General features: G+C 38.3%; 1 protein-coding gene across 2 annotated transcripts in view; it reads left to right on the plus strand.

The window, feature by feature from the left end:
* Positions 1–17,878, plus strand: part of LOC107816191 (protein EXPORTIN 1A) — a 28,068-nt gene extending 10,190 nt beyond the window's left edge. For both annotated transcript variants that reach the window (XM_075240690.1, XM_075240691.1), the window contains 23 exons: positions 479–541; positions 623–667; positions 774–881; positions 956–1,054; positions 7,599–7,802; positions 8,607–8,666; positions 10,950–11,060; positions 11,743–11,840; positions 12,017–12,125; positions 12,672–12,737; positions 12,817–12,915; positions 13,033–13,113; positions 13,266–13,355; positions 14,153–14,238; positions 14,394–14,474; positions 14,555–14,737; positions 14,994–15,060; positions 15,738–15,848; positions 16,011–16,118; positions 16,201–16,338; positions 16,415–16,552; positions 16,639–16,743; positions 17,276–17,878. In XM_075240690.1, the coding sequence (XP_075096791.1) occupies positions 479–541; positions 623–667; positions 774–881; positions 956–1,054; positions 7,599–7,802; positions 8,607–8,666; positions 10,950–11,060; positions 11,743–11,840; positions 12,017–12,125; positions 12,672–12,737; positions 12,817–12,915; positions 13,033–13,113; positions 13,266–13,355; positions 14,153–14,238; positions 14,394–14,474; positions 14,555–14,737; positions 14,994–15,060; positions 15,738–15,848; positions 16,011–16,118; positions 16,201–16,338; positions 16,415–16,552; positions 16,639–16,743; positions 17,276–17,398 (2,373 nt within the window). In that variant the 3' untranslated portion in view covers positions 17,399–17,878. The remainder of the gene's footprint in view (positions 1–478; positions 542–622; positions 668–773; positions 882–955; positions 1,055–7,598; positions 7,803–8,606; positions 8,667–10,949; positions 11,061–11,742; positions 11,841–12,016; positions 12,126–12,671; positions 12,738–12,816; positions 12,916–13,032; positions 13,114–13,265; positions 13,356–14,152; positions 14,239–14,393; positions 14,475–14,554; positions 14,738–14,993; positions 15,061–15,737; positions 15,849–16,010; positions 16,119–16,200; positions 16,339–16,414; positions 16,553–16,638; positions 16,744–17,275) is intronic.
* The last annotated feature ends 1,138 nt before the right edge of the window (positions 17,879–19,016 follow it).

The following is a 19,016-nucleotide window of genomic DNA, read 5'->3' on the forward strand; positions in this document are numbered from 1 at the left end:
ACAATGTTGAGGATCTTGAGGGAGGTAGGATAATTGAGTAGGAGAAATATTTATTATAGTTATGTGTAGGTCAAAGGTGGTACTGCGGTAGCACAAAGGCTACAAGCTATCATTCACTTGTTATTTGAATTGGAGCTGTCTTCACTTTCTCACACCGATCTTCTCTGTACGCTTGCTTGTGTCCCCTTTGTCCATGAGTAGTTGCTATGATGAGTCTGAGCTTGCATTTCAGTCAGTTTATCTGAATCAGATCTATTTAACGTGTCAAAAGTTACATTAATTTTGATCTTAGAGTTGGCAAAACTGTGTAAAGATTCTGTTTCGTGGAACATAACCATCCTAGCGTGTGGATGACCTTGATTTTTCTGCCGTCCTTGTTGTTAGTAGTTTGTAGAGTTTTTTTCCACCATACCTTATTGTATGAGCCATTTGTCTCTGATAATAGTGCTCATATATGTTTATTTTTCTTCCCATGTAGACTATTCTTCCTCCCAATACGAATATTCCTGAGGCATATGCAAATGGAAGCAATGAAGAGCAGGTTTGTTAGTTGCAACAAATGATTGGTCACTTAGCTTGTGATATTAACACGTAACCTCATCTCTCTTTCCTTTTTAACCAGGCATTTATTCAGAATTTGGCGCTGTTTTTCACATCATTCTTTAAGGTAAGTTTCTTCACCTTTTGATTTGGTGCATAGTAGCCTTGATTTTACCAGTTTGACTTGAGACGTATTAGTAAGCATATTCTCTAATGAGCTGCTTCACGTGCAGTCTCACATACGGGTGCTAGAAACGTCACAAGAAAATGTAAATGCCCTCCTACTGGGGCTTGAGTATCTAATTAACATCTCATATGTGGATGACACTGAGGTTTTCAAGGTATTATATCTACTTTTGGTTCTTGATAAGATATCTCTAAATAAGTGTCTCATTGTTAAGCTGTGGTTGCACAGGTTTGCTTGGATTACTGGAATTCCTTGGTTCTTGAATTATTTGAAGCACATCATAATCTAGACAAATCTGCTATGACTGCAAGTTTGATGGGGCTTCAGGTATGACAAGTTACTTGAATCCCTTTTGCCTTCATGGAGCACACACACGTGCTTCAGGGCTATTTAGCCTCGTAGGTTATGTACCCTAATTATCTAGAACATAAGTGGATATCATTTGTTGTGCTTTGGTAGGAACACCTTAGGTCACCAGCAAAATGCATTTACTTGGATGAATTTGGTTAATGTCACGACCCCAAACCGGCCCGGTCGTGATGGCGCCTCTCGTGAAGAAAAGGCCAACCGACACAACACTCACCTTAACCCTTTAAGCATTAAGAGTCATTTTAAGTCTTTAAATTAAACAATGTTTCATAATAAAATCCTAGAATAACAGTGCGGAATAAAATACCAGTCCGACATCGGGGTGTCACTAGTCATGAGCAACTATCAAGGTCTGAATACAACAAAAGTCTAAAAATGTACTAAATACAGTAACAACAATGAGGGGAAGGAAGTGGTGCTGCGAACGTCATGCAGCCACCTTGCTAACTGTGATGACTCCGCGGCTGAACTATCAATACCCGCTACCTTCCTTTCAAAATTGAATTGCGACCTTACATATGCCAATCCCCGCCCTACACAACATACCACATATAATATGCCATCCTATGATAAATATTAGAACTTTAAAATCCCTTTCCGAGCCACAATCAACTACATATTCACTAGTCACGAACCTTCCATTGGTCCCACCTAGAAGGAAAATCACTATACATCCCATGTCCACAGAAAATATAAATTCCCAAACCGCGGTAAAACCATCAAGAACTTTCCGAGTTCTCTTTGCACAAATCAGACATGTCAGGACTGAATCCTTCTAACTCGATCAAGCTAAGCAAGTCATCAAAACCTAAGAGCATCGCCGCAAAATACCTGAAAGAACTCATTACCTCGAACACACGCACGAAACTAATCATATCCTTACCATACCGATTCGGTCTACTATCAAACTATTCCATCTATCTAAATTTCCTTCTGATTCATTTTCAACTTGATATTCTCTCTTGCTGTAGCACCACAATTTCTCAACCCAGGATTACCACACGAGACCCAAGCATAAAACCATACTGTCTAAGACTCATAAGCCGTTGAATACTCTCTTAAATATTCCCAAAAGCACCACATTCGAAATACTTCGCTCTGAAGAACTTCCTGCGGATCTAAATCCGTTACCTCCTAAGACGAGAACATAGAATCCCACAATTAATATAGAAAACACCACAAGTCTTGACGTCTTCCAAGGAAAATTCAGTTTCTATCCATAAGTATAACTTGAAAACCTCCAATTATTGCATGTAAAATTTGGAACACAATAGGACCATTCTCTAGAGGTATCCACTCTACTCAAACCGCAGTTAGATTGATTAAACAAACCGAACAACCTGCTTCATTTGCACTCCGACACTGCAGAATGTGACCTCATTTCAATATAACCAAGCAACTTCCTGCCCTATGCACCGAGCATTTCTTACCAACCACAACTCAAGTCATTCCCCGATTCTCGTACACCCATAAAGCATAACATAACCTTTATTGAAATTTCCTTTACTCGAGCCATAACTGATTCACAAATACGCCTCAAACTGGAACCATTAGAGCACATAACCGTGCAATCAACTATTCAATAGCGGACTCCCCACTTGGCTCGAAGCCATAGATCAACACACGCTCAATAACTCATAACGATTATACTCTATTGATGCCATGATACCATAATGAGATTAAACTCAAATCTTTTATAAGCTTGTGAAAACACAGATCATCTAGAATTTTAACTCTTCTGCAAATCTCGCATTCCACTCTCGCAACAGTTACACCCACTCACTAAGCGACCCAATTTAAGTTGCAACACATATCCTTCACTCGCAAATCTAACAGACACATAAGGATCGTACAACCTCAGAACACTTCGCATGAGATAACCCACCTTCTTCGCCTTAAACTAACATTTATGTATACCTTCCACCGTCATAACCATTACGCAGTCACTTAGTCTTCCTGAGTCTGAACTCATACCGCAACATGAAATTTACTTCACTCCCAACTAGGACACATGAAAAGACTCTTTGCACACCCATAACTCGGGGCTATACCTCAAATCAAGATGGATACATCTCGCAGTACTAACATACTCATCACATAGTTATCCAGCCATCACTCCCACTAATAGGGACACTACCGAACATATAAGTTCAAAAATACTTGCTCACACAATCAGCACCTCGGTGCTCAAGCCATAGGCAAATATTCGGCCTCAAGTCCTCCAGACTGGCCCAACATCAAACTCACAAAGATCACATCTCACCCCTCGATCGGAGAATCACACACCATCAAGGCACATCTGATACTGAGCGCTCATGCGCGCATACGAACGCGTGGAAGGAATTCAAAGAGTTACATTTCAAGCTGAATCAAAGGACGCACGATAAGAATTCAAGAATGTGAAGTTTTCCTAAAGGTTCTACAGCCTCTCGAGGATAAATACAGACGTCTCCGTACCGATCCGCGAGACTCTACTAAACCTGCTCATGATTTGTGAGACCTATGTAACCTAGGCTCTGATACCAACTTGTCACGACCCCAAACCGGCCCGGTCGTGATGGCGCCTCTTGTGAAGACAAGGCCAGCCGACACAACACTCACCTTAACCCTTTAAGCGTTAAGAGTCATTTTTAAGTCTTTAAATTAAACAATGTTTCATAATAGAATAACAGTGCGGAATAAAATACCAGCCCGACATCGGGGTGTCACTAGTCATGAGCAACTATCAAGGTTTGAATACAACAAAAGTCTAAAAATGTACTAAATACAGTAACAACAATGAGGGGAAGGAAGCGGTGCTGCGAACGTTATGCAGCCACCTTGCTAACTCTGATGACTCCGCGGCTGAGCTATCAACACCCGCTACCGGGTTCCGATATACCTGAATCTGCACACGAGGTGCAGGGAGTAATGTGAGTACTCCAACCCAGTAAGTAATAAGAGTAAATAAAGGCTGAGCAGTAGGAAACAATGAATCCACATTCACATAGGCTCAATAAACACAACAGGCCTTCAAATCATAATACGAGTCAATCTTCCCTTTTAAAATCCAGCTTTTAGTAAAAATCATTTTGAAATACTTTCCAGCAGTTTCGGTAGGGGTTCAATACCATTTAAGATAATAATAGAGATTAAAACCATAATCGGCCCCTCGGGCAAAACATAGTTTGTAAAACAGCCCCTCGGGCAAAACAGTAATCATAAACACTTCATAACTTAAAAATCTCAGTGGAAATAACCAATGCCAAATCAGTGATTAATTTCTGAACATCTCATAAACCCCAATTTAAATAAAAGTTGTTTTAAAACATTTGTTCAACTTTCCGACAGAGGCTCAATATAAAGATGAGTGAAAACAGTCGATAAATCAACATATTCGATAGAAATTCACTTTAAAGAGCAGTGAAATCAATAAGTCCATAAACAAGCCTCTCAGGCAAAAACATCACTCATATGCATGTATATATCTATCGTCCCTCGGGCTAGCCTCTCTGTCACTAGTGACTCAACTCTTTCCAATCAGTACTCGCACTCAGCATTCACTCTCAATTGGTACCATATAGTAACCGCTGCAGCGTGCAGCCCGATCCGTATATCTCTCACAATAACTGAAATCAAAGTAACCGCTACAGTGTGCAGCCCGATCCATGCATCGCTGCGGCGCATAGCCCGATCCATATAAATAGTCGACTGCGCTCACTGGGGGGGTGCAGACTCCGGAGGGGCTCCTACAACCCAAGCGCTATATTGCTGCGGCGCGCAGCCCGATCCATATAAGTATCGCTGCGGCGTGCAGCCCGATCCATATACATATATATATATATACATTGTTTCGGCGTGCAACCCGATCCATACATACACACATTGCTGCGGCGTGCAACCCGATCCATAGATATATAATCCTCACAACTAGGCCCTCGGCCTCTCTCAGTCATTAACCTCACCATCAGACTCTCAGTCTATCTCAGTCATCAATCTCACAATCAGACCCTCGGTCTATCTCAGTAAAACAGGGAACTCAGCCCAAAACAATTTCCACATTTTAAGAATATAGTGATAAAGCCAGATTTGAGCAGTAAACAGGTAAAACATGACTGAGAATATGCTTTCAAACAAATAGAGTGAGGAAAGATAGTAAAAATGCCCCTAAGGGTCTCAACAAGTCGGCACAAGGCCCCAAACATGGCATACAGCCCAAAAATATAATAATGTCAAACAATTAACTATCAAATACGCATTAAAATATTCGTTCAGGATGGACTAGGTCACAATCCCCAGCGGTGCTCTACCCCACGCTCGTCATCCAGCGTGCAAGTCACCTCAAAGTAACACAACGACGTATAATCTGGGGTTTCAAACCCTCAGGACAGTATTTACCATCATTACTTACCTCGAACCGGCTAATCCTCTAGCTCGCGATACCTTCGTCTCTCAAATCGACCTCCGAATGCCTCGAATCTAGCCACAATAATTCGATTCAGTTAATAAAAATTATAGGAATTAATTCCATATGAAATTCTACACTTTCCATTAAAAATCCGAAATTGCACTCAAAATTCGCCCGTGGGGCCCACGTCTCGGAACCCGACAAAAATTACGGAATATGAAACCTCATCCAACCACGAGTCCAACCATACCAATTTTACTAAAATCCGACATCAACTCGACCCTTAAATCTTCAAATTAAACCAAGAGGGTTTTCAAGATTTTCCCAACTAAAATCACCAATTAAATGCCAAAAATAGTAATAGATTCGGGTAATCTAACCAAAATTAAGTTAAGAACACTTACCCCGTTGTTTTCTCTGAAAATCTCCCGAAAATCGCCTCTCCCCGAGCTCCAATTTGATAAAAATGGAAAATGGGACGAGTCGCATTTTCAGACCTTAAGAATCTGCCCAGAAAATGTCGGGGCACTGTTCACGCGTTTGGGTACTGTTCACGCGATACTGTTCACTATACTATTCACGAGGTACTGTTCATATGTACTATACACGGATTCTATTCATGTTTACTGTACATGGTACTGTACACGGATACTGTTCACGCAGGTGCTGTTACTGTTCACACGTGCGAAAAATGCAGAAACTGCCCAGAAAATTGCAACAGCTTTTCTTTTCACTAAAAAGGCTCTAACTCCATCATACGAACTCGGAATTCGATGATTCTTGTTCCTATGAGTCACAAATAATAATACGAACATAGCGCTTCAGTCGAAACTCAATTCGGAGCTCATTTGCTCAGTTCAATACCCATTTCGCTTGTTAAACAATTAACTCATGTTTCGTGTCAAAAACCCAATCGTGACTTGATGAAATTAGACCAGACTTTCCAGATAAGTCCTATAATTCATTATCAAAATTTCGGAAGTCTCGAAATCAAATTTCGATCTCTAGAACTAAAAATGGACCTTTGGATCATTACATGCTTATGCTCAAAACGGCAAAATCTTCCAAAAACTCTTCCAAAACATATCCGAGCCTCATGGGACCCCGACCAAACATGCCAACACACCCCATAACATAATTCAAACTTGTTCCAACCTTCGAAACGCTCAAAACAACATCAAAACATCAAATCACCCTCGGATTCAAGCCTAAGAATTCCAAAACTTCCGAAATCCGAATTCGATTAAAAAGCCGACCAAACGACATCTAAATGACCTGAAATTTTGCACACACTTCACAAATGACATAACGAAGCTACAACAACTCTCGGAATTCCATTCCGACCCTCGGATCAAAATCTCACCTATCAACCGGAATTCGCCAAAATATGAACTTTGCCAATTCAAGCCAAATCCTTCCACGGACTTCCAAAATGCATTCCGATCGCGCTTCTAAGTCATAAATCACCCAACGAAGCTATCCAAATCATAAAATTTCCTATCCGAGCTCATATACAAATAAGTCAACTCTTAGTCAAACCTTTCAAATTCAAAGCTTTCAACTGAGACTGTTCCTTCAAATTCATTCTATTTTTTCTGAAAACCAAAACCAACGATCTACATCAGTCATAATACGTTACACGTGGCAAGTAATGCCCGGGAACTGGCGATCAAAGTGCAAAAGTTCAAAATGACCGGTCGGGTTGTTACAGTTAAATGCCCTTATCTCATAGGATTAGAATTTCCCACCGGATGGGCTTGTTAATGTGTCTGTTTGTTGGTCATCATCAAGATAGTCCTACCCAGATCAAGTCTTATTCATCCAACTTCCTCCTTTTTGGAAAACATATGGCGTCTATACAAAAAAATATAAGTGGGTGATTTGCTTGCTATTATTGACAGCTTGGTATTATGTTGGAAAACTTTTATGCCGTTTTAAGTATACTTCAAAACCCTTTTTTGGCACAGTAAGAAAGAAGGATCCCTTAAAACTTTTTGCTAAGGATAGGTTGCTATTGCCTATATGGATTATTACTTGTTAGTTGTGTATTTCTCTTAGTTGCATGTCGGTTTCTATAAAGCTGCTGATGTGCTAGTTTTTGTGTTGAATAAGCAGATGCCCATGCTTCCTGGTATGGATGATGGACTTGGTGCACAACTTATGCAGAGGAGACAACTTTATGCTGGTCCAATGTCTAAGTTGAGATTACTTATGATCTCTCGGATGGCAAAACCTGAAGAAGTTCTCATTGTTGAAGATGAAAATGGGAACATTGTCCGTGAAACAATGAAGGACAATGATGTCCTTGTGCAATACAAGGTCTTCTATCTCTTTTTAGAATAATCTGTTAACTCGCATAGGATGTTGCATGCGTCGGATTAAACTATTTGTAAATGTGGTTCTATAAATTGTATGGATTATGATAATTGAAAATCTAATACGAGCCAAGATAGCCTTCATGCGCTTTAGATGTCAATTGATGGCTGCTCCCACAATTGGGCGGCTACATGTAATTTGGCCATCAATTGAAGACTACATGTAGTTGGAGGCTATATTTGTAACAAGTGACTACTTAGATTCCTAGGTCTTTAGCTTAGGGGTATTTAGGTCTCTTGTTAGCTAAATACCCTCCTAGTATAAATAGCTCTTAAGGCTTTCATTTTTAGGGAGACTAGTTTTTGTTTGATAATGTGTTCTCTTTGAGAGAGTGAAATGGTGATGGCTGTTGTTGAACACATCTTGCAAGGGTGTTTTTCAAGTGGATTTCTTCCACTTGAAGTTGTCCTCAAGATTAGGTTCACTTTGTTTTGCTAATTAGTGGTTGGTCTTTATCAATTGTTTCTTAATTGCTACTGTTGGTCTATTCTCAATTTCTATTCTTTTATCCTCGTTTCTTTAATTTCCGCATTCTAATTTGTATCAAATTCTTTTTTTTTTGCTGATAAATTAGTGAAATTGAAAATTTCTTCTGGAAATTGTGTTTCTGTACCTGTTATTTTTTCTGGGCCGGTTTTGAGGAGGTGTATAGCATTAATTGACTAAAGTGTACAGAGCTAATACATGTTCTTTGGGTTGCGTATTCTCCATTTGTTTCTCATTCATAACAAATGTCTAATGCTGCAGATCATGAGGGAAACATTGATCTATTTGTCACATCTTGATCACGAAGATACCGAAAAGCAGGTGTGCTTCCCTTAGAGCTATCTTTTTTGAAGTATTAAAGTTGTCTTTGGCATGCTGAAATTTTTCTAAAAGCATAATCAATTGTAATTTGAGAAAGGTTAATTTTCAGTTGAGTGCTATTAATTGTTCATTGTGGAGGGTTCAATAGCTACCCTAAAACTCCTAGCGTCATTTGGTTGATGTATTGGAATAATTAATTTCAGTATAAACATCTTCATAAGGATACAGTGTTGGTTTGCCGTATAAGGAAAAATAATCGCCGCATAACTTTAATGCACCGTTTGGTTTACAATATTAAATAATCTATGTATTATTCTGTGCACGATAGAATGTGAAATAAGTATATGTGTATTAGCGATGCTAGGATTAAGCTATTTACAAACAAAAATGCCCTTTTAAAATAAGTTATTTATGTATAACAATCTGTTCATTATTAATCACCGCAAAACAATTTCGTCATCATTACTTTATAAAAACAAATTCTTTATTATTAATCATTGCATAAATGATACTTGCATTATGATCCCCACTGACTAGTATGTGAACCAACTGCTACAGTTCGTTTTGTTTAAGGGCTAGTTATGTAGGGATATTATTTATACGCGGGCAAACAATGTGCTGATTGTGGTACGACCAATAATAATGTAGGTTTTTTTCTATAGTGAGTAATGATATTGAGATTGTGTTATGTAGGGATTGCATACTTAAAGGGCATTTATTGCTAATACTGGTATTCTTGTTCCAATATTCCGTCTTGCATTAAATATTAAACAGGCTCCCACATAAGTAGTAAGCCCATTTGTTCACTTAACGGGGGTCAGAATCTGAATTATTCAAATCTCAGCCTATTAAGTGCATTTATTTTTATCCTTCCACAATCACTAATTAGCTTGTGAAGGTTCAAACTATTCATATCTTGTACAGTCTTAAAATTATTAAGATGTATACTTAAACATTCTTGTTGATGTAATCTTTTACTACTCTATTTATTACCACCAACTATCGCCACTGTTAGCCACCACCACACAACCACCCTCGCTAACCTCTTCCACCACCAGCCACCTCTACAACCTGCCATTATTCAACCACCATTAGCCACGACGATACATCTATCACCTCTATCCACCATTGCACAACCACAGCTCCTAACCATCTCCACCAACTATGACCGCCGCCAACCATCACCTTACGACCATCATGGCCGATTACCCAGCTTTTAGAGTGTGATTCATCAAAGAAACAATTTATACAACACCGCGTAAATTTATAGTTTCTCTAGCATTTTGTGGATATAATATTCATTATTAACTTATTTAAATTCTACATTTATTAGTTTCTAAAAAATAGACACATTTAGATTTTGAGAAAACAAGCAGTTTTAATTGTCCAATGTTTAGATCTAGATACAATGTCTTTATAGTCAAGGATATATTCAGGTTCAGACATCTTAATAAAAGCAAACGGGCCCTAGTAATGTGCGGTTTAATACTGTAAACCAAATGTGCTGTAATTATGCAATTGACCAGAAATCAATTGTTGTATTATATGGAAAGTTTACATCACAAATCCAATAATTTATTAGTTATATGAAATTCTATGATGTGATTCTTTTATGTGGCCAACCAAATGACCTATAGATGAATGGTATTATCCAATGATGAGTAAAATTACTCAGCAAATGAACGCATCATTGTTTACCGACTACTTTGTGTTGGAAAAGAGGTCTGATTTGTTCCAATAACTTATCTGTAATTTGTTTTCTTATTTTTGCAATTTAGTTATAGTTTTTGAGAAGGGGAGCCTTGGCGTAACTGGTAAAGTTGCTGCCATGTGACCAGGAGGTATCGGGTTCAAGCGTGGAAACAGTCTCTTGCAGAAATGCAGGGTAAGGCTGCGTAAGATAGACCCTTGTGGTCCGGCCCTTCCCCGGACCCCGCGCATAGCCGGAGCTTAATGCACCGAATCCTGGTCATCTTTATATTCTGCTTTACACCAAAAACTAAAAAGAAGAATGCAATTCATTTTGATCTCCTGTACAGGGCTACTTATATCTTCAAAACACCTTGCATTCCTCTCCTTCCAAATTGTCCACCAAATTAGTGGCTTTTCTGAGATGTTAATTATAGATCTGTTCTGTTTTGGGATTCATAATGTTCTCTTATGCCTATTATTATTGCTGTTTTTTGTAGGTTAGGGTTTCATGAAATTTTGTCTTGTCGTGTGATGTAAATGTGCTCTGTGCTTCTGGATTCATAAAGTTCTAATATGTTTGTATTGCATCAGATGTTGAAGAAACTTAGCAAACAACTCAATGGTGAGGACTGGTCATGGAACAATTTAAATACATTGTGCTGGGCAATAGGATCCATATCTGGGTCTATGATGGATGAGCAGGTACATTTTTTAGTTTTTCACTTCGAGTCTTATATGAGTTTCACTGGTTTCAGACATCAATCATATGATTCTCATTGGTGGATTTCTGTTTTCACTTTTGGACAAGCAACCTCTTTTTTATCATATGCGACGATTTGGGTTATAATTTTACTTTTTCTTCATCTGAACCCCTAAACTCTCTTTTATCTCTTTTGTTAGTTTGTTTTTTTTGTGGTTGTACAAGAGTTAAGTTAATTCAGTTAGAATGAGAATGTCTGATTGGCCTTTGAATTCTCAACCTTATTTAATGATAGGAGCTCTTATCATCTTTCCTTTTCTTCGTAACAGAAGGTTGTAACTAGTAATGAGTGCAAACCTTCGGTTTTAGTGTTCTTTTGAAATGTTTGAGGCTTGTAACTAGTAATGATTATAAATGTTCAGTTTTAGCGTCCATTTGAAATGCTTTTCCAAATAATATCAGTCTGTGCACATTATAGGCAACGATTTGGCTGAAAAAGCTGTAATAGCAGTATAGCACGTGTAGACTTTGGTTTATTGGTTTGGTTGCCCTTCAATACCTTTATTGACTCTTATTTGGCATCTTTCATTTGATTGATTGATAGGATTCGCCTTTTTATGTCGTAGATTTTCCTATACTAAGATTTCTCTTCTTCACTACTTCTGTTGAGTTATCTATTGGCAGGAGAACAGGTTTCTTGTGATGGTGATACGTGATTTGCTAAATCTCTGTGAAATCACCAAAGGAAAAGACAACAAAGCTGTAATTGCTAGTAATATAATGTAAGAATAAAGTTCCAATTGTCACTTGCTTTATGTGGTTACTTAGCAGTTAAAATGTAACTTTTGCTCACAATGTGGTTTATCCTTAATTTTGATAGTGTTTGTGGCCTATCAGTAGCCTGAATTGTTTCTGTTATATGGTGCATGGTTCATGACCTTCATTGGTCCATTGCCAGGTATGTTGTTGGGCAATATCCAAGATTTTTGAGGGCTCACTGGAAGTTTTTGAAGACGGTTGTGAACAAACTGTTTGAATTCATGCATGAATCACATCCTGGAGTGCAGGTTTTGTTTGGCTTCTTTTGAATCAATTCAGTTGCTTTTCTACTTCTTTGTGACTCCTTGCTGGAATCTTCTCTTCTATTCTATACTAGAAAATTTGATAACTTAAGGATTCCCTCATTTGCTAGTTGTAGTCTTTTTGTTGTTCTTAGACTCTCAAGTCTTTTGTAATGCTTTAAATTGCACAATGGTTGAGTGGTTGGTTCACAATGATTGTTGTGGTAGTGCCTGTATTTTAGTTTTCATTTTTAAGGGGTAATCCTGAAGCATCTAATGCAATAATACAGAGATGGTATCAGGAATTTGATGCCCCAATTAGAATTTGGTTATTAATTAAGTGATGGAATGTGTCAGGCACTGATCTGTGTGTCTGTCCTGTTTATGGTGGAGGGGAGGGTGGCTTGCATGGTTGGTTTCTATATCACCATGTGGTCTAACACAGGATTGAAACCAACTATTTCTTTTCATGTGCTTTTTAATTTTACCTATGGTTTACTGAGATAGCATCATTTCTGGTATTTTGGATATTGACTCTCTCTTATTTTATAGGATATGGCATGTGATACATTTTTGAAAATAGTCCAGAAGTGCAAGCGCAAATTTGTTATTGTTCAGGTAAGAATATTGTCTCATCTATCATTTTTCTTAGAATCTGAGGAATAGATATTATAATGTTTTCTTTCCTTGTTTTCAGGTTGGAGAAAATGAGCCATTTGTTTCTGAACTCTTAACTACTCTTCCGACAACAATTGTAGATTTGGCGCCTCATCAGATTCATACCTTTTACGAATCCGTAAGGACTTCATTCTAGAAATTAAGTTCTCGTGATAAACTTTTGCTCGTTTGTTCCCTTGTTCATATAAAATCGCTTATTTTGTAATGATCGGGTGTATCACTGTCATTTGTTTAGGTTGGTCAGATGATTCAAGCAGAATCAGATCCCCAAAAAAGAGATGAGTATTTGCAGAGGTTAATGGATCTTCCGAATCAGGCAAGACCCACACTATATAATTCAGATTGAAACTTGGCTTCAAATGCTGTGTTTTTTGTGTGTTAACAATGTGGTATATTTATGGCTGTACTTTAAATATTCTTGGAGCTTACACTTTTTTATGACTTATGAATACCTTTTCTCTGGGCTAGAAATGGGCCGAAATTATAGGACAGGCGCGGCAAAATGTTGATTACCTGAAAGATCAAGATGTTATTAGGGCAGTGTTAAATATATTGCAGGTATGTTTCTTATAGAAGTTAAAATCTGTGGTTCCTTCTCAATATGTTTCAGTTGCCATAGTGGCGCGTTTTGCTGATTGCATTTTCTTAAAACTGATATTCCCCTTTCTCAGCATTCAGTTGGGGATTTGAATTGTAAAAGTTGTGTATGAAGAACGTCCATTTTCTCCTTCCATGTTATATGTTCTGCACAATGACCGGTACTGTATTTCCAGTGAACGATGCATAAAGACCTCCAATTCATTCTCCAACATCTATGTATCAAGTGATCCTCATGCCAGTTTCAATTTAACATCTCGTTCGAGTTCTACCTTGGTTATGTGGTAGTCACAAAAATGTAGTGCCTTTTGACACATTAGGCACTATGAGAATCTAATGGACTGTATTGAACACAATATAAGCTCTACATTGTGATTACTAATGCTGGCCTTTTTTAGTACTTTCATGTTACTTTTTTTCTCTCCAAAATTTGTGCAAACAAAGGTTCTTGATTCTGGAAATATGATTCTTTTTGTTCTCAAAGCAAGCAGTATTCTTCTGAGTCCAAATTTTGTAGGGGGTGTTTGTTTTGTACTTTTGTGTACCTCCTTGGCACATTTATTAATAAAATCTTTATCTTTAAAAAATAAAAAAATTGTAGTTGCTTTTATAGTTGTTGGATTGGTTAATATTATTTTAAAAATTGATCTTCACATTTTCTATTTCATATTTAACGATTTTGGTAAGAACTAAACTTCTGTTTGAAAATCTCTTATTCTGAGCATTTGCTTCTGTGTTTTTTTCTCTTTCCTGTGCAGACAAATACCAGTGCTGCTAGCTCCCTTGGGACATATTTCTTGCCTCAAATTACTCTCATATTTCTGGACATGCTCAATGTTTACAGGTACATCATTGGTTGTGTCCCTCTTCCTTTATCTTGTTGGGTTATTCTATGTTATATGATGTGGGCCCTAATTTGGTGTTTCAATGTACATGTTGCTGCTTCACTTAGTGAGGTTTTATTCGTTGGTTTTTAATGGCGAGCTTTTATAACTGCAGAATGTACAGCGAGCTGATATCAACAAGCATTGCACAAGGAGGGCCCTATGCGTCTAGGACATCCATTGTGAAACTTTTGCGGTATGGTCTAGTTATTTAGTTTGCTCCTTTTTTATCCAACTTTTTGTCATGCATCTCACTTGGGTTTTGATGAGAGACAGCTCAGTAAAGAGGGAAACGTTAAAGCTTGTGGAGACATTTCTGGACAAGGCTGAAGATCAACCACATATTGGAAAGCAATTTGTGCCGCCCATGATGGATCCAGTTTTAGGTGACTACACGAGAAATGTTCCTGATGCCAGGGAATCTGAAGTTCTCTCTCTTTTTGCTACAATTATAAACAAGTAAGCTATTCATTCCCCTTCCAACTGGCACTCTGCAGGGCAGAAAGATTAACAATAGAAAATTGAATCTGCCTTTATTAGAATGAACCTTCCCACTCCAAATGTTAAATGTGATAGTTTGCTCCCATATGAATTACCTGCAACTTTTTAAGTCGCACTGAACAGAAGTGATGTCCATGAGTTACTGCTTTATGCTATATTTGTCAGTAATGGCAAACTATGCTAAATTTGCTTCTCTATTTTTTTCCTTGTGTAGGTACAAGGGTGCTATGATAGAGGATGTGCCTCGGATATTTGAAGCTGTATTCCAGTGTACTCTGGAGGTTAGTGAATTGTGCGGTAAATTTGTATGTAGTGTTTGTCTTTACATCGAGGAGTACTGAAGCATTACATTAAGCTACAAAGTGCTATTTGAAGCTATAGGAGCTTTCTGTTGGCTGATTTTTGTTGCGGAACAATGAGAGAGCTTACAGATGTATGATTTTATTTTATTGATACCTCCATGTGCATTAATTGGAGTGATTCTGCTCATATTCACAATCTTTTCTTGTTTGTCAATTGCTTGCTTCTGTACTCAACTGCTGCTTCATCGGTTGATTATATTGAGGATATATGACTAACACGGAGCCATTGAAGTTTTTCTGCAGAGATATATGCATAGATGACAGACATGTCTACCAACTGATTATTTTTGGCGTATTGCAACTCCGCTCATTCCCATAGTCCAAATATTACTGGCTCATAGAGTTCACATACACCTAAGAAGAGCTGATCTCTCTTTTTTTTTCTTTTTTTCCCCCTTTTTTGGGAGTATTTAACTGGTCATATCATCATGATTTTCTTAGTTAAAGTTAGTTGTGTCCCTTGAACTAAATGGTAAGTTGTGAGGATATAATGTGCCCCACCAGCACAAGGCTGTCTAGTTGCTTTATAGATAATGTGATTTTTGTAATAACTATTAGGGAATTATCAGTTTGATCATTCGTTTACTGGACAGCAGATGATCACGAAGAACTTTGAGGATTATCCAGAACATCGGCTCAAGTTCTTTTCGTTACTTCAGGCAATTGCTACACATTGTTTTCCTGCTTTAATACGACTATCAAGTGAGGTATGTGATCCCATGGCTCATTCTTGGTGTAGTGTATTCAAAGCACCTTTTTTGTATATTCAAAGCACTTTTCAGAAATACATTGATATGGCTGTCATTTCTTTCTCTAAGTTAATATGAGCTTATGCTGGATTTTGATGTTTTTTCCTGATTGATGATCAGCAAGTAAAGCTTGTTATGGACTCTATTGTATGGGCCTTCCGGCACACTGAGAGGAACATTGCTGAAACTGGGCTTAACCTTTTATTGGAGATGCTCAAGAATTTTCAGGTGCTTGCTGATTATTGGCCCATCTATAATGATTTTTGTTCTATGTGACTGGGTGGTGTAACCATTTTCTATCTCTTGGCAGGTATCCGAGTTCGCTAACCAGTTTTACAGGACTTACTATTTGACAATTGAGCAAGAGATTTTCGCTGTGCTGACGGACACATTTCATAAACCTGGGTTTAAACTGCATGTATTGGTGCTACAGCATTTATTTTGCCTGGTATGTATCTGCCTGACAAAGTGCTCTGCCCAGTTGCATTAGCATGTACGTCACATTAGTGTTATTCTGGTTACAGGTTGAGTCTGGCAGGTTGACTGAGCCTCTATGGGATGCATCAACAGTGCCTTTTCCTTATCCAAATAATGCGACATTTGTCCGTGAATACACCATTAAACTTCTTAGCTCATCATTTCCGAACATGACATCGGCCGAGGTGAGCAAAACCTTTTAGATGATGTTTCTCATATATTTTGTGGTGTACATTATTCCCTAAATTTTAGAACTTCTGTTCCTTTTCAGGTTACCCAATTTGTGAGTGGGCTATTTGAATCAACGAATGACCTGCCCACATTCAAGAATCACATAAGAGATTTCCTTGTTCAGTCCAAAGAATTCTCTGCTCAGGTTATTATTTCATGGAGACCTTTAAGTTTCCAATCACCCATAGTTTCTGGCGGGGTTTTGTGTAGTGGGGTTGTCTTCCATTTTGCTATCCTCTTCCAGTAAAGTCATTACTAAATACATATAAGCCATTAATCTAGTGATTGAAATTTGTGTTTGGCTGGTGTGTGTTGTTTTCACACACAGTGGGATTTTACTGGGTATGTTGTTGTTGCTGGTGTGTGTTGTTTTCAATCTCTAGCAATTAATGTTAACTGCGAAAACCACATTTGTTACTTGATCTGGTTTGTGTAGTCATATTCCTTCTCCTTTTTGGGGTTGCAAAATTGTGGGACATGTATTGGTTCCTCGACCTCGAGGGATGGAATAAGGTTGTCAAGCTATTCCATATTGACTTAATAGCAGTGAAGCTATTAAATCTCTAGCTGTTTTGTTTCAGACCTCTACTTTTATCTCTTTTCCTTTTTGGTCTTCTGTTTTTAGTTTCCGGATTTCTGATGTTCTAGTTTCTTCAATATGTCGACTTGATCTGCAGGACAACAAGGACCTTTATGCTGAGGAAGTTGCTGCACAGAGAGAGACGGAGAGACAAAGGATGCTTTCCATTCCAGGGCTTATCGCACCGAATGAGATACAAGACGAAATGGTGGATTCATGATATGGAGAGTTTGCGCAGAAGCTAATTTGACTCCATTAATACCCAATAGGTGGTTTGCATTCATGGAGTTTGTTATCATGAACGATCCTGTCCAGCTGATCCTAGTTTTTGATTTTTTAAAAATATTTATTCTCAAAATTCTCACAGTAGAGAACCGCTCTTTCTTGGAACATTGGCTCATCTTCCAAGGGAACGATTGACTGGATGTAGAGTATTTAGATCCTAATGTAGGGAATATATCCAGTGTACGGGTTATAGTTCCAGCTTGGGCGTTGTAGATCCATAGAGGATTCAACAGATTTTAATTGGCTTAGTAGTTTACAGCCATTGAGAATAGTGTAATGTATGCAGGTATCGGCCGGTTGTGCATAGATCATTTTGTTTGTTGGTGGAACATTGATGTACGTCCAAATGGATTCAGAATTATGTTTTTTGGCTCGTGGTAATATGAATCCTTGGTCCAACTCTCTATTTACGAAAGGATTCTCTTAAATCTCTCTTAATATGCCTAATTGGGCTGTTTCTGTAAAATGTCCCAGTTTGACCATTAAGAATATTATTTTACATCCATCTTAATTGTAGTTCATGTCTGTACAAATCAACTAACTTTCTTGAAAGTTACACTGTCCAGGAAACTGATTCAGGTAAACTTCAAATAAAGGGAAGCCAGTATTGACAGCTTCAGCTTGCTCTTCCCCTAGCATAAACCCATGTAAAACAACAACAAAAAACCCAGTAAGTTCACACAAGTTGGGTTTGAGGATATGTAAAACAGAATTCACAAAGTAAAAAAGAAAGAAAAGAGGTGTTATGTTATAAGATACAAGAGTGGACAAAAGATGATACACTCGACACCTTAAGATACGTGCTATAGACCGTCATATTTTTAACAAATTGTGCCATCACTACTGAAGCAATTAAAAAAGAAAAAGAAAAAAAGAAAAAATAACAAACAAGAAATTTTATGTTAGAGTTGGCAAATAGAACAAATGCTGCTAACAGAAACTGTATGTGCTCTAAACATCTGTCTCTTTGTTCTTGCAAGGTTTAGGGGCGATCAAGTAGACAGCCTTCTCATGTAAGTATCTTCATGCACAAAAACTGGTTCCTAACTCGTCTGCGGATGAAACTGGGGGTGTCCCATTGCAATGCCACCTTATCTTGGTGCTGGTGGATGCCATGGATCGTTACTGCTTTTTACGGGGTTCTGGGAAAGATAATAGACAATTCCAAGAGCAACACTAGCAAGGTACAAGATAGCTGCTCCAGCAAAAACTCCAGGTTTTACAACATAGCAATAGTAGTTTCCAAAGTATATACTCTCTTCACCATGCTGATCATTCAGTGCTGCTGTCACACCCCAATCTAGTTGAGGCGTGGCTGGCATCCGGTGCCGTACTGGCCCGAGCGAACCACTCTGCAACTCTTGAATGCTGGATGTAACCCAGAACATACGTAGGCCAACATGGCCAAACTCTATCATACTATAACCTATCATGGCCGCAACTCGTAATATATCGTAGGCGGCCAACCGTTGTATCAACTAGCCATCATACTCAAAACATCAATACATGTTCGGGCCGAGGAGGTCACTATGAGTATCAATACTGGACAACCC

This window comes from Nicotiana tabacum, chromosome 20 (assembly GCF_000715075.1).
Source record: "Nicotiana tabacum cultivar K326 chromosome 20, ASM71507v2, whole genome shotgun sequence".
NCBI classification, from domain to species: domain Eukaryota; kingdom Viridiplantae; phylum Streptophyta; class Magnoliopsida; order Solanales; family Solanaceae; genus Nicotiana; species Nicotiana tabacum.